This window comes from Chaetodon auriga, chromosome 4 (assembly GCF_051107435.1).
Source record: "Chaetodon auriga isolate fChaAug3 chromosome 4, fChaAug3.hap1, whole genome shotgun sequence".
Taxonomy (NCBI): Eukaryota; Metazoa; Chordata; class Actinopteri; order Chaetodontiformes; family Chaetodontidae; genus Chaetodon; species Chaetodon auriga.
Genome location: NC_135077.1, coordinates 22,297,753 through 22,311,368, shown reverse-complemented (window position 1 = coordinate 22,311,368; position 13,616 = coordinate 22,297,753). Strand labels below are relative to the sequence as shown.

Sequence of the window (13,616 nt, the reverse complement as noted above, 5' to 3'; positions counted from 1 at the left end):
ATGTGAAATGAACAATGGAGTGATGATAGTTGTGATATGATGAAAACAGGCCCACGTTTCATCACTTTCCCCGCCTTACATTCATCATAAACAAAACAAAATTGCCATCCATCATTGAAGGAAAGCGGCCTCAAGGTTGGGAGTAACACACACCGACTGAAGAAAATCAAAGTGATAAAAACACTGAGGAATTAGTGGTGGAAGTGATGAAATGCATGTGAACTGAAAAACAGAGATTAACTGTCAAATGATTTGATAGTAAAAGCTCGCTTGTGCACTGTTCTGTGGGCTGAATGACACGTTTCCTTGAAACGGTGTGGAGAGACGTGCGACGGGCTTAGTTTGAGGTACGTTTTCTCTGGTTTGGTGGGCGTCTCAGAGGTGTTATCCAATTAGCAGCAACGTGTAAACCCTGACGTATTAAGGCAGTGCATTGTGCTAACACAACAAGGTGTTCAATGCTCCGTCGTTTCCATTTAAACAACTGTTTTGCTGCATTTTGTCGGGCTGAACGGGCTCCAGGCCTGAGAGCTCAGAGCCAAAAAGTCGGTCAGTTTTTGGCTCTCGGGGAAGAAACAGAAATTGCTCGCTGCGGATGACAAACGTCATTTGGGTATTCTGAATGATGAATGGCGGACAGTAGACGGTAACACAGCACAGCTGATCATCAGAGCAACGCTGTCTCAAAGACAAATGTCAGTCAAGTTCATCAAATCAACTGACGATTAATCATGGATTTCTCAATTCACATGCATTTCATCACTTCCGCTCCTAATTCATGAGCATTTTTATTACTTTGATTTTCTCCAATTAGTGTTTGTTACTGCCACCCTTAAGGACTTTCCTTCGACGATGGGGAAAATGATGAAACCTGGCTCTGTTTTCGTCACATCACAACTATTTCAATCAAATCAACTTCTAAGTAAGTCACTCCATTTTTCATTTCACATCCATTTTTACACCTCTGTTTTTCAATTCACACACTTTCATCGCCTCCATTTTGATTCATTAATTCTAGTTTCTTCCACCCTTCATAGGTTAAGGTGCCTTTTTTGTCCACTGTGGTGGCAGGAACGGACTTGGCATTTAAATAAAGGGGAGTTTACTCTATACTACACCCAGGGACATATGAATAATTTTGGTACATAGGCTCTCATAACTTAACGGTAAACAAACTTCTGTCAGACCAACAACTGCAGCAAAGGCAATTCATGTCAACCGAGTGAAAAAAGAAGTAAGCTGAAGATAAATGTACATTTTTTAAAAATAAAACAGTTAGTTAGTTAGTTAGTCCTGAGATGCTTGTAATTTCTGCAGCCTCAGTGAGTTAACTGTGTCGATCTCTATTAAAAATACTAAAGCACACGTCTTTGCACATTCCTTCTCTTTATCTTGCCCATTAATTAGATGAAGTTTACAGATTGATCTTGTTATGTTCTCTTACTTTTGCAGGTGAGCAAAGACCTGAGAAGAAAGCGCAGTTTCTTTGGCCTGGCTCTGGGTTTGTGTGCGAGAGTGTGTGTCTGTGTTCAAGCCGATTCCAGGCTCTAAATCATTTGAATACGAAAACATATGCCAGCACCGCACCAATGAAAAATTTCCTCTTTGCGAAACAGAACCCTCTCCTGTGTCCTGAAGGAAAACAACTGTGAAAGTAAGATGAGAGACAGAGAGTGAGAGCGCACAAGTCAGAGAGGTGTCAGAGGAAAATGGGACAGGAAAATGAAAGGACGGGGAAGAATGACGGGAGAGTTGTGAAGCTTCAACTAGTCCGGACTAGTAGCTGTCTGTGCCAGTGAAGTAAGCTGCAATTACAACTTAATTAAAACTCCAATTTAGACCCACACTGAGTGAGTTAGCCTGACAGTGAATGGCCAGCCAAACGCGCACATGCTTTTGAGGCCGCAGTGATCGAAAGCAATAGGCGCACATGTACTATATGTATTGGATGGATACCAGAAGAGAGAAAAAGATAATGGGAGGCAGAAGACAAAGAGAGAGAGGGAGAGTGGCCTGAGGCTGGCAGACAAAGTGGCTGCAGCCCACATAATGCAATCTAGGCTTCCTTGCAGCTAGTACCGCACACTTGTCAAGGCTAAGGTCAAATGCCTGACATTATCAAGACACAACAAAGACGCTGCTATCAGTCGCTATACTGTATCCTTCTATCTGCTGTGCCTACACTGTGTCCAGGCATGTGTGTGCATCTCTGTGCGCGTGTGTGTGTGTGTGTGTGTCCACGTACATGCCTACACTGTGTGTGTCTGCGCGTTTAAGTAAGCAAAAGGGATTATTTTGATCCTGCGCTCGGTGTGATAGGGAAATTACGCAATAGTGTCTATGTAATAGTGACGTATGTAACCCTCAACAGCTGCTGCGCACACACACACACACACACACAGGCACGCACGCACGCACACACATGCAGGCAGAGACATACAGCCAATTTTTTGAATCGTCTGGCATTATAATTCAAATGGCAATAAATATGTAAGACACATCAAGCGCGATGCTTCTTCGCACTTCAAGTGGCGTTAATGTGCTGTTTTTAGGCAGGTAATCTATCGCCACTGACAACAGACACATTCAAGTTTATGATAATTACATCTGTGAGGGATGATTTGTAATATGAAGACAAAAGGACAGGGAACTAAACTGACGCTGGGTAGGAGATATCACGGTGGGGAGTGTATGCTCATCTGCATCTCTTTCCCTCAGCCTCCCTCCTTTCCTCCTGCTGTTCCTCTCACTCTCTCCTGTCCTTAAGAGATCCTCCTTCCCGCTGTAAAAGCTTCCCTCTCTCTGTTTCTGTTTTTCACTCACTCTCTCCATAACTGTCCTGTTCTGCCACTCTTATGTTGCTCTGAAGTGGTGGAAAGAGGGAGGGAGAGAGATACAGATAGTGGGAGGGGGACGCATGGAGACAGAAAAGAGGGAGGGAGAGTATGTGGGGGAGGGTAGCACTGCAATCTCTGGCAGAGATAGCTGTGACGCACTATTACACACACAGGCACCTACACACACACACACACACACACACACACACACACACACACACACACACACACACACACACACACACACACACACACACACACAGAGTGCTGTGGCATTCAGAGGACTGGCTGGGGGGTGGGTGGGGGGATATGAAGCCCAGGAGTAGAGCACATGTCTGGGCCACAGAGAGAATCTTGCCCCTGTCTTCAAGTCAAACCTGGATGTGAAGAACAGGAAGGAGCAGGAGCCAAGACGTTTTGGTTTGATGCGTGAGCAGATAAACAGTCATTGAGACACACATGTAACATTAGGACAGACTTTGGGATTAAGAAACGGCTGTGCAAACGGATTCCCTGAGTCAGAAACACACACACATTTATACACACACACACACACACACACACACGTACAGTGTTTCCTGTCCCCTGCCTGTAACTGCGGGTGGAGACGGGTAGAAACAGGAAGGAAGTCCAATCCGAACTTCCTCCCGCAGTCAGACCCACCCCAACGACACAGCATGGCACGTTATCTTTCTGCCTCTCTCACGCACACGCACACACTCTCCCAGTTTCTTACCGATGGTGCGGCGTAGCTCCTCACACTGGCTGATGTGGGGGAGTTTTAGCATCTCTTTCCATTTCTTACTGCGACCATTCCTCTTCCCTCCTCCACCTGAGACACAGAGATTTAAATCAGCCCATCAATCAACACACTGACTGCACTCGGAGTCTTCCACTACATCCAACGGCTGGCATTTTCAACACAACAAGACTTCCAGCCTAGTGTGTGTGTGTGTGTGTGTGTGTGTGTGTGTGTGGGTGTGTGGCTTGTGTGCACAAGCATGTTGACCTTGCAGTGACCAGAGGCAGGGACAGCTGGTTCATCTCACCAGTCGCCTCTATGCATCATGACAGAGCATGTGGTGAAGAATGTTGACAGCTTCAAAGATTATGGGGCATACACACATCATGCCACATGCACATGCACGCACGCACACGCCCATACACGCACATGGGCTCTTTCCGTGGAGCTCACTTAAACATTAGACACATTAAACATTACACATCGACAGTTATGTCACACACACACACACACAAACACACGGACACACACACGGACACACATTCAAAAGTCCTCTCAGCAGATCAGATGACCCTGATGTGAAGGGTGAACGACCTCAAGGCACAACAGCGCTCTTCAGAGGACCAGAATCACTCCATTTTTGACTGAAATGCTCATTCCAACAGCAGCAGGAGTGGGAGTGTGTGTGTGTGTGTGTGTGTGTGTGTGTGTGTGTATGTGTGTGCGTGTGTGTGTTAGTGAGAGTGTAGGGAAATGGTCTCATCAGGGGTGAACTGAGGTATTTACTCCCTGAGGACAGACAAAGTACTGAAGATGGAGTCAGAGGAGTGTTCAATTGAGACGCTGCTTTGATTTGCAAGCTAGCAGCTTTACGCACACGTGGCAGGTTTTTAAGAGACAAGTTCCTCTTATTACAGTCCTACATAGTAGTATTGACGTACATGTGTGTGAGCGCATCCAGAATTGAAAGCAGTGATGCTCATTAATCTGAGCCGATTGTGTTGGTTATAACTTCGAAATAATGAGAATTTGCTTTCTTCTTTAACTTCTTTGGTGTTTTTATACTCAGACAAAAGACAAGTTTAGACATTTTGGACTTAATAACTGATTCCAAAATCAATATTAACCTGATACTATAATTTGGTTGTTTGACATTTTCCAATTCAACAGTCTTTTGCTTCTTAAAGGGGACAGAAAGCACCAAACGGCATCACTGCTACACATCTGACGGAGCGTCCAGTAACAATATTTCTGAACACTTTTATCTCATTTGCTGCGCTACTTACAGCAAGTATAGATCCACCAAGAGCAGTCTACTCGATGTGATGCCTGAGATCTGACATCAAAACATTTTACAACACCTTACTTTGGGGGTTACAACATACTTTCTACACAGCTATTTTTCTCAAACCTTACATACTGCGCTAAAATAAATAATAATAAAAGAAGTATACAAGGAACTCAAAGCCAACCTCTGGTATTTGATCGTTGTCACTGCCACACACATCCCATCACAAAAAAAAAATACAAAGCATCTTTTATTCCTTTCACCATGAAAATAGAAAAACAGTCTACCTATTCAGTGCTTTTCATTTTTATTTACATGGTGGAAAATTAGTGAGGGAGTGAGAAACACACAAGTCAGCAGGTTTAATCCTGACTATCTTTGCTATTTTCACTTCAATCCCATGTTTTGAAACAGTAAATAAAGTCGACCGAGCTCTTGTGATCCATGTAGACTGTGGCAGTTTGAGGATGACAGAGAGGGAAATCCTCTGCCCTTAAGTTCACAAGACACGGGCTGGTGACATGGGCCAGCTCAACACTGGGTCACCAAACACCTGCAAAACAACACACTACCAACACACACAGGCACAGTGTGTCTGTGCTCTCACCTCTATAAAAATATACTGAGGCAGATAACAGCACTAAAAGCTGTCATCATTTATTTGGACAAGTCGTAGTAACACACACACTCAAGAAAGGGCCGCATTTCTTTACGAAGCTTACAAGATCCCTGTCGACTGCTGACAGGCATGTTGACAGAGCTGTTGTGGAGCTGCAGGGCGCACACACGCGCACACACAAACACACAGATGTAGCCGCACAAGCGCAAAAATGTTCTCTCTCCATTGCGGCAAACGGGGAAAATAAATAAAAAAGGAAGAGCAGCAAAGATAAATGTTGGAGCTAAATGTTGGATGGGCTATTGTACACACTGTCTAATGATAACCAGTTGCACCTGGCTGCTTCTTCGCACACGCTCCAGCCAAAAAACACAGAGTGATTGATGACTATGGTCAATCCAGCTCAACGAAAAGCACCAAAATGCCAGAGATGAACTTTTCCCTGTCAGATGCTGATAGCGTTAGAGGGCAACTTAAGTGTTGACATATGTACTGCAGCACCAATAAAGGTTGAAGGCAACAATGCTTGTATACTGTACAAAAGACATGTGAGAGATGTCACCTAAAACTAAGGAAAAACAACGAGGATTTTCATAACAAGCTATGGAAGAACATGTGTGTGTGTGTGTATGCAAGTGTGTGCTCGCGTGTGTGCACGTGCTTGTCGGAGCTGGCCGGGCCACCCCACCCTGTTTAATGTCACTCTGACGTCAAAGCCATGTGTGCAGGCCCTTAATGCAGACAGGATGGAGCAAGTATTTATTTAACTTTGCTTCTCCCCTCCGAGAGAACGGGGCCCTCCATAAACACCGACTTCAGAGCAGTTTCGCTCATTCATAGCCGAGCTGCAGCCAGCGCTGAGATCATCGCGCAGGATCTCAGGACAGGCCCGCGCGCGTACGGCTATGATGGGATTCAAAAGCCGGAGCGTGTCGGGGAATGGCCGATGTCAGCTCGTGAGACGTGCCGCTCGACAACGAAGATGCACATTCCTTTTCCTTAAAGCGTTCGTAGACAGTGGGGTCACCCTGATCGCACAGCAGTCTGAAACATGTAATATGCTACCAGCGACTGGCCAACATCGTCCCTCTCTGTCTGTGTCGCCATGTTCACGGCCGCTCTCTGCTGTCAACTATCTAACATAAGCAAAATAGCACAAAAACTGCCTTGAACACTGCTCGACAGGATGAATGGATGACCAGACATTACACTCGGCCCCGTTAAAACAACTAACCCAAGTCCTCTTGATCCTTGCTGATAAAATCCAGCCTGTTATTTCTTGAAGGAGACACAAAGTGCCAAGTAGCTGCAATGCAACCCATCGGATGAAGCCTTTGTCTCGCTACAGTTCTGAAAGTCACTGGGGTATCAGTACCCACCACTTTAATCTAACTTGCAGCACTCTTTACACCAATGCACTCTTTGTGTCTGAGGTGTATTTTGGTGCATTTCCTCCATTTTCAAGTCTGACCGGTTCAACGTTTAAGAAAGGGGAGTATGGGAAACGGAAATAAACAAAGAGGGAGTAGACAGAGAGTATTTCCATGCAGCTTTTGTTTGCATGTCTGTCCATCTGCAGTGAGAGTGCACTAATGAATGGACATTCTCCTCCGTCTCTTGTCTCTGACCTCCCTCCTGCCCTGTGATCAGTTGCAGTTTTCACATGCTCTTGATGTGTGTGTGTGAAGGCCAAATACAGTGCAACACCGTCCCAAATTCGCCCTTCTCCCTGTCCTCCCTTTCCTCCCTTTCATCTCAAGTGGGAGAAGGAGCCAGACTGGAGGTCACACAGTAGACGGTGGAAGCATCATCTCAGGGCAAGTCCCCCCCCACCACCACTTCAGAGGTCCTGCAGCTTTCACCAATTCAAACTTGAGATTTACTTTTTAAAAAGCCGGTTCAAATAGAGTTCACGATTGATTTCACATCCAAACGCTTGAAGTGGAAAAGAAGAAAACTTGTTCAAAACAGATTTTTGTCGAGAAACAGACATAATTTTTTTAACGTTCTTGCAAAGTTTATCATTTAAGTTTCAAATATGTGAAATACAAAATAAACAAAAAGGTGAACGTTTTCTTAAAGTTACATATAAAGCCTAAAAAATTGCTAAGCATGAGGAGGAAGTAGAGCAGGGTGTATTCAGCAAGACAAAGTTCATGCTGTGTGGTGCATTAAGGTAACTCCCTCATTGAATGTAAAAGTTAGTTTTCATAAACTGTTCTGTGAACTGCTACAGAGTCAAATTAAAAAGAAAATGAATTGGCAAAAATCTTGACCATGAAATGATCGTTCACAGGACTGGAACCTACAAATATTTTCATGAATCTACTGATGATTTTCCTGATTAATGGATTGATTCTTGGTCTACAAAATGTCCAAAAGTGGTGAAAAATCATACTTTCCTACAGCCCAGGTGACATCTTAAAATGTCTTGTTTTGCTCAACCACTTTCTTTCTTCTCTTATATGGTAATAAACTGAATGTCACTGGGTTTTGGACTGTTGGTTGGACAAAACAAGATATTTTAAAAAGCCAACATAGGACTGGGAACTGCGAAGATCTTACAGACCCAGCAATTATCCAGTTAATCAAGAAAGTAATCATGCGTTATATCCCTAAATTTACCTTTTCATGACAATTACACGCTAAAATCTAGTTGGTATTAACTGAAAAAACAATGTGTTATTATATGGCACATATATGAACAGATGAAGCCATTATTTCCACCCGCAATCAGAGATTAAACAGTGTGTGGAAATGAAAGAACTAGCTGCGATGAAATAAAAACACTTGAAACGGGAAACAGCATCACTGGCAACTTGATGCTGTGATTCCCAGCTTTTTCAGATGTTACCGTGAAACAGAGCCGGCGCGCCACTGCTGTCTTCACAACCCGTCTTTATTTTGCATCACCATATGGGAGAAGCCGCTCAGCCATCTGATGAACACATGTCACATGCTGACACTCAGAATAACAGCCACAAGGCCAGAAAATCCAGCTCGTCTGTGACAGTGACAGACCGACGGCGGCAGCAGGCAGCCAGTATTTACATCCTCACGCAGTGTGCTTCTTACAGTTCAACAACACTCTTCCACAGAGGGGCCTGAGATCAGTACAAGAAGGTTTAATGCCTTGAGCTGACTTTAAAAAAAAGCAGCATGGAGGTCAAAGATCAGGGTTAGTGAAAAGAAAAAGAAAACTCGAGGAGAAAAGGTAAAAAGCCAAACATACTGTTAAGTAACTGCAATACATTTTGGCACCAGCAGCATTTTCTCTAACTTCCAAAACACTGATAACACTGTTTACCAAGATATTTTTGGCCATGGTAATCGTACCCTGAATATTTGGTACCAGCCCATGCCTCGTCGGATCTGACCCCCACCCTGCGGCCGGTTGCGGTGGAGCTTTGGATCGGACGGCCGTGCCCTCCCAAAAACATGACTTAAATGGTAGGAAATGAGAGGGGGTCATGCGTAGTTTAGGCCCATTGTAATACGAGCATGCACGCACACATGGGCACAATGAAGCCTGGCCATGATAAATGAATGGCCTGTTGCGTTCCCAGTCGCTCTCCCATACAGCGTGCGATTGGCTGGAGTAGCCCCTGATAAGGAAAACATTAGCTGCGAGTATCTGTGTTGCCTATTCAAAGCAAAGGCCCAGTGTTTGCATAAGGTAATCCGTCTGTATACCCACACTGAAAGACTCACATCAGCTGAGAGAGGGAGGAAAAAAGAGAAACATGTGAATATCAGGCAGCACTGCCCTCCTCTAATCCTCACCTCTCTCACATGCCCCCTTCCCCTTTTTCCTCCTCTCTCTGACTTCAGCCTCTTTCACCCCTCCCCCATATAAACAGTTTTCTTCTCTTGTTATGCCTTCGTTAATTCTTTATGGCCAGGCCTCTCTCTCTCTCTCTCTCTCTCTCCCACTCTCTCTCCATATGGCCCTGAGAGGAGGTGTGGGTCACGTGTAAAAATCTGAACGACATTACAACATCACAGTAAATTCCCGGACATGACAACAAACGAGCAAGGTGGCGGAGGGGGACGCTGGGTCTCACACGAGGTAGGACATGCAGTTTTTCACATGAGCAGAAAGGACGTGCACGCGCGCATGCTGCACATAAACATGCGATCTTGCTCGTTCCAGCAGCGCGCTGGGCTGTTTTGCAAGACCTTTCCTTCCTCTGCCCCATCTCTCTGTGTTCGAGATATTCCATTAAATCCAGCCGAGACGTGCTTGAAAACTGACCCTTGTTTTCACAGTGTCTTGAGGGAGAAGGGGTGGGGGGAGGACGGCAAGGGGAACATGGTGAAACTAAACTTGAGCTAGACGCGCAGAGTTCGAGCGTGTAAGAGGACAAAGTGAAAGGTTAATCATCTATATGTTATGTACAGCTGTCTCTCAGATGAAGGGCCCACTGGTGGATTTCATGGCCACGCTGAACGAGCTGGAACACACAAAAGCAGTCCCTCCACGAGCCCTTGGGTGGAGAACACATAGCACATATTACACCTTGAAGATTATCTTTGATAAGACAACACTTTCAAGTTATATTTGAAGGCAGGACTGACATGAAATTGAACCAAGGACAGACGCCAAAATTGTGACTATGGGAATGTTTTAAAAAGACAGACTGATAAAGCGTGAAGGACCTCCGACATGGACTACACTTGCTTCTAGACTCTGACTCTGCCAGACCTCTAAAAACTCTTTTGGAGGAACAGAATCTTTATTTGAACCATAAGAACTTGTAAATACACTCAGCCGTACACATTGTTAAAATCAGGCTGACAGCTGGGTTCTCATAGGGAGAACGCCCATTCAACATTTAATAAGGCAGCTGGAACAACGTCCCTATGATGTTCACAAAGTGCCTCAAAAAGTGCCTCTTCATGCTTAGTCAGCCTTCCAGCAAATTGTGCTAATGAACATCCCAGTAGCCACCCAGCTAAGCGCTGCTGCTAATGCCGTGCAGCAGAGCTGCGTACGCAACACACTGCGTCTCGTTCTCCGCACAGCCCATTTGTGGGTGTAATAACTGTAAAATGAGTCCCACATCAAGGGACAGTCACAAAGCAACGTGTTTTATGAGCCTCAGCTGCAGGAAACACCCCAGAGTGATGACAACAAGTGTTAGCCCAGCTATGACCACAAAACTAATAAAGCTACGCTGGCTAACGTCACAGGCAAACCCTCACAAGCAGTCTGAGAAGACCTGCTAGCCTACAATTTGAAGGCTGATGGAGAGGGGGCAAAGAGCAGAGGTTAGTGACACCAACAGCAGAGGTATATCCACTTACACCTCTAATGTTCTATGGCTAAAAAAAAAAAAATCAAAGCTTCCAACTTGTAAGGTGGAAATGAGTTACGTAAGCAGGACTAAAGTTTCTTCAGGGAGCACTGGACTGTCCACATTCCTTCCTTTTTATGAAGACAGAAGGAATGATGAAAGAAAGCAGAAACAGATCAAGTGGAATTGGACTCCAGGAAGAGGTAAAGAGGGGTGAAATGTTCTGCATGTCCACCCACGCTTTGCATTTGATTATGAAACCATGTGTGGAAACGTAATATGTGGTGATATGTTCGTGTGCTTGTTGCTTACAGGTTTGCATTAAACAGTAACAACACTCAGCCGCCCAGCTTAACGCTGTTCCTCTTTGTCCACTGCCTCTTAGCACAGACATATTTTCCTATCAAAGCTTGAATCTTAGGAACTGAGAGTCAGAGTGAGAGTCAACTCAAAATTTTGATTTCAACCTGCAACACTTTTGAGGAATGATGCACTTCTGTATAATGCGTGTTCCTTATTCAAGTGTAGAAAACCAAGAGTCACGTCAATACATTACCAGTATTACCATATTAAATCTCCAGGAGCTTCTCAGCAGCACAGCTCGCTTCCTAACTGAGATACAACTGCACATTCAGCTACAAGAAACATTAAGTTTGTATCAACAATTGTTCCCCGTTTGACATAAACCATCTTTTCCATGTGAAATCAATCAAAACGACCCTCCAGTTTGGTTATTAAAGAGCTCTGACAAATACATGTAATGGAGGCAGGATATTTTACAGCTCAAGAGTAAACATAATTTTTCTCAACAGACTTCACACCGCCATCTGCTCCGCTGTGATAGGGTGCTGTGCCAACTCAGGTGCTGCAAAGTATTGTAAACAGTGCAGTCTGCGGGACAAACTATGATAACACTGTTTCTAAATGATCTCAAGTGCTTTTAACTGCAGTACGTACTCCAATTTTTCTGTGAATATCAGCCGATATACGCACCGATGCATTCTGTGATAAATAGCGTATTAGCTGCAAACACGGGTCCTCTGATGGGTCAGTGAAATTCTACAATATATAGACAAACAGAGAATATGGGTGCTGCTTAATGTGAAACGGGTTTAGACTGTCAGTACAATTACTGATGAGAAACTCCTGATGTTATTGTGTTTGAGGCCATGTGGATTCATACTGCTGTGTTGAAAATAACTCTCTAATGCTTGGCTGAACTTTTACATCCACATAAACTGCGAGTTGCAGCTGTGCCAAAAGTTATCCTCTTGGTATTCTCACAAACAGCCTTTTCAAAATGCTCTAATATACCCTCAGGGGAGCCGTGGCAACAATGTGGATTACCTTTCCTCACTTTGTGCAGACTGTACGTACACATTTCACATAGGCAGGGCAGGGGAGCAGCGGGAGCAGTGTCATCTCTACAACACCAAGCCACTTCCCTTGACGTGTCATTTCAACTGTGGCAGACTGGACACACCCTGTCATAACACTTCTCACCCAGGCCACCCAGTTTCACATCAACAGGTGTGCAAAAGCTGAGCAAAAAGTCAAGCATTAGGCACTAAGAGACAAGTGTCTTAATCATCAAGCGTCAATTCTGGGATGGAAAACGCTCCGTGTCGACAAACAAACTATGATTGTTTGTGCACTGTGCAGACATATTAGTAAGCCAGGAAAATGCTTGTCACTTCAGGTCTCTGCAGCGAGGTCAGAGTTCCACAACAACTGATTTAATGTCTTGCTCAAGGACACATCAGCAGGGCAAAGCCTTGCTGACTCAGTGGCTGCAGCTCATGCAGCTGGTGGACTGCCTCGCTGCACCCATCCGCTGCGTGCAGGCGCTTTGATGCCATGTAGCACGCAGGTGACCAAAGGAGGGGACCGTCCAATGACAAGGCTGCTGACCTCTGATGTGCAGGAGCTGTTTTCTGTCTGTGTTTAAAGACAGGGTTTCCCCCCACAGCTGCCAGTGTTGACAACTGTCACTGTGCCATGCTGAAACACTTCTGACAGCTGCAAACACCCACCTCTGGAAAGGCTAATTAAAATCAAATTAGTCTCCTGTGCACCTTAAAGGGATAAATTGGGAGCCATTAGATGTTTTAATCTGAGCACTAATTAACACAGTGAATGGTATAGCAGGGAGAAATATTCCAAAAACAACCCTGACTGTTTACTCAACACGCTTGACGTGGCAACTGTTTCAAAAATCTTTCTGAAGACTGCAAGTACCGACTGTTTTCTTTATCCATAAATCTATTGATCAGATTTTCAAGTGATTGTTTAATTGCGCGACTTGTTCTCACAAGTTATGACAACTTGTTGGTATTTCAACTGAAAATCCTAATAAACGATTTTGTCGAAAGACCAGTTGGTTCATCAACAAATACCTGAAGACTAGTCTCACCATGTGAGCATATTATGGTGAACCTGGGCCACATATTGAGACACACCAGGCTCCTTCCACTCTCTCATACACTTATGGAGCCTCTGGTGATCACAGACCGAGGACACTGACGCGCACTGAGCCTGCAGATGCGATCAATGCACAACAACCTCACGGGGTAACACTCGTGGTAATGCCAAGCACCATTAAACGGCAGGTAAAGGAGAGCCTGGTGCCTCGGAAGGAGCAGCTGCTGCTCTGAAATGGATTCGCTGCTGCTGCGAATAATCCATTTCACAGCAGTGTTGGCGTTAAGTCTCGAACTGAGACGCAGTCCGAATATAATGCAAACCATGAGCAGGGGAAGGCCGCTGCATGCGCACACCGAGCCGCGACCCCCGAGCCATGGCCGAATAAAAGAGATGGACTTGTACAACAAAC

The 13,616-nt window shown here is 44.9% G+C and overlaps 1 protein-coding gene across 2 annotated transcripts in view; it reads right to left on the bottom strand.

Moving 5' to 3' along the window:
* grk4 (G protein-coupled receptor kinase 4) overlaps nt 1-13,616 on the bottom strand; it is a 41,468-nt gene that overhangs the window by 26,494 nt on the left and 1,358 nt on the right. For both annotated transcript variants that reach the window (XM_076727462.1, XM_076727461.1), the window contains exon 2: nt 3,574-3,669. In XM_076727462.1, coding sequence (XP_076583577.1) covers nt 3,574-3,669 — 96 coding nt within the window. The remainder of the gene's footprint in view (nt 1-3,573; nt 3,670-13,616) is intronic.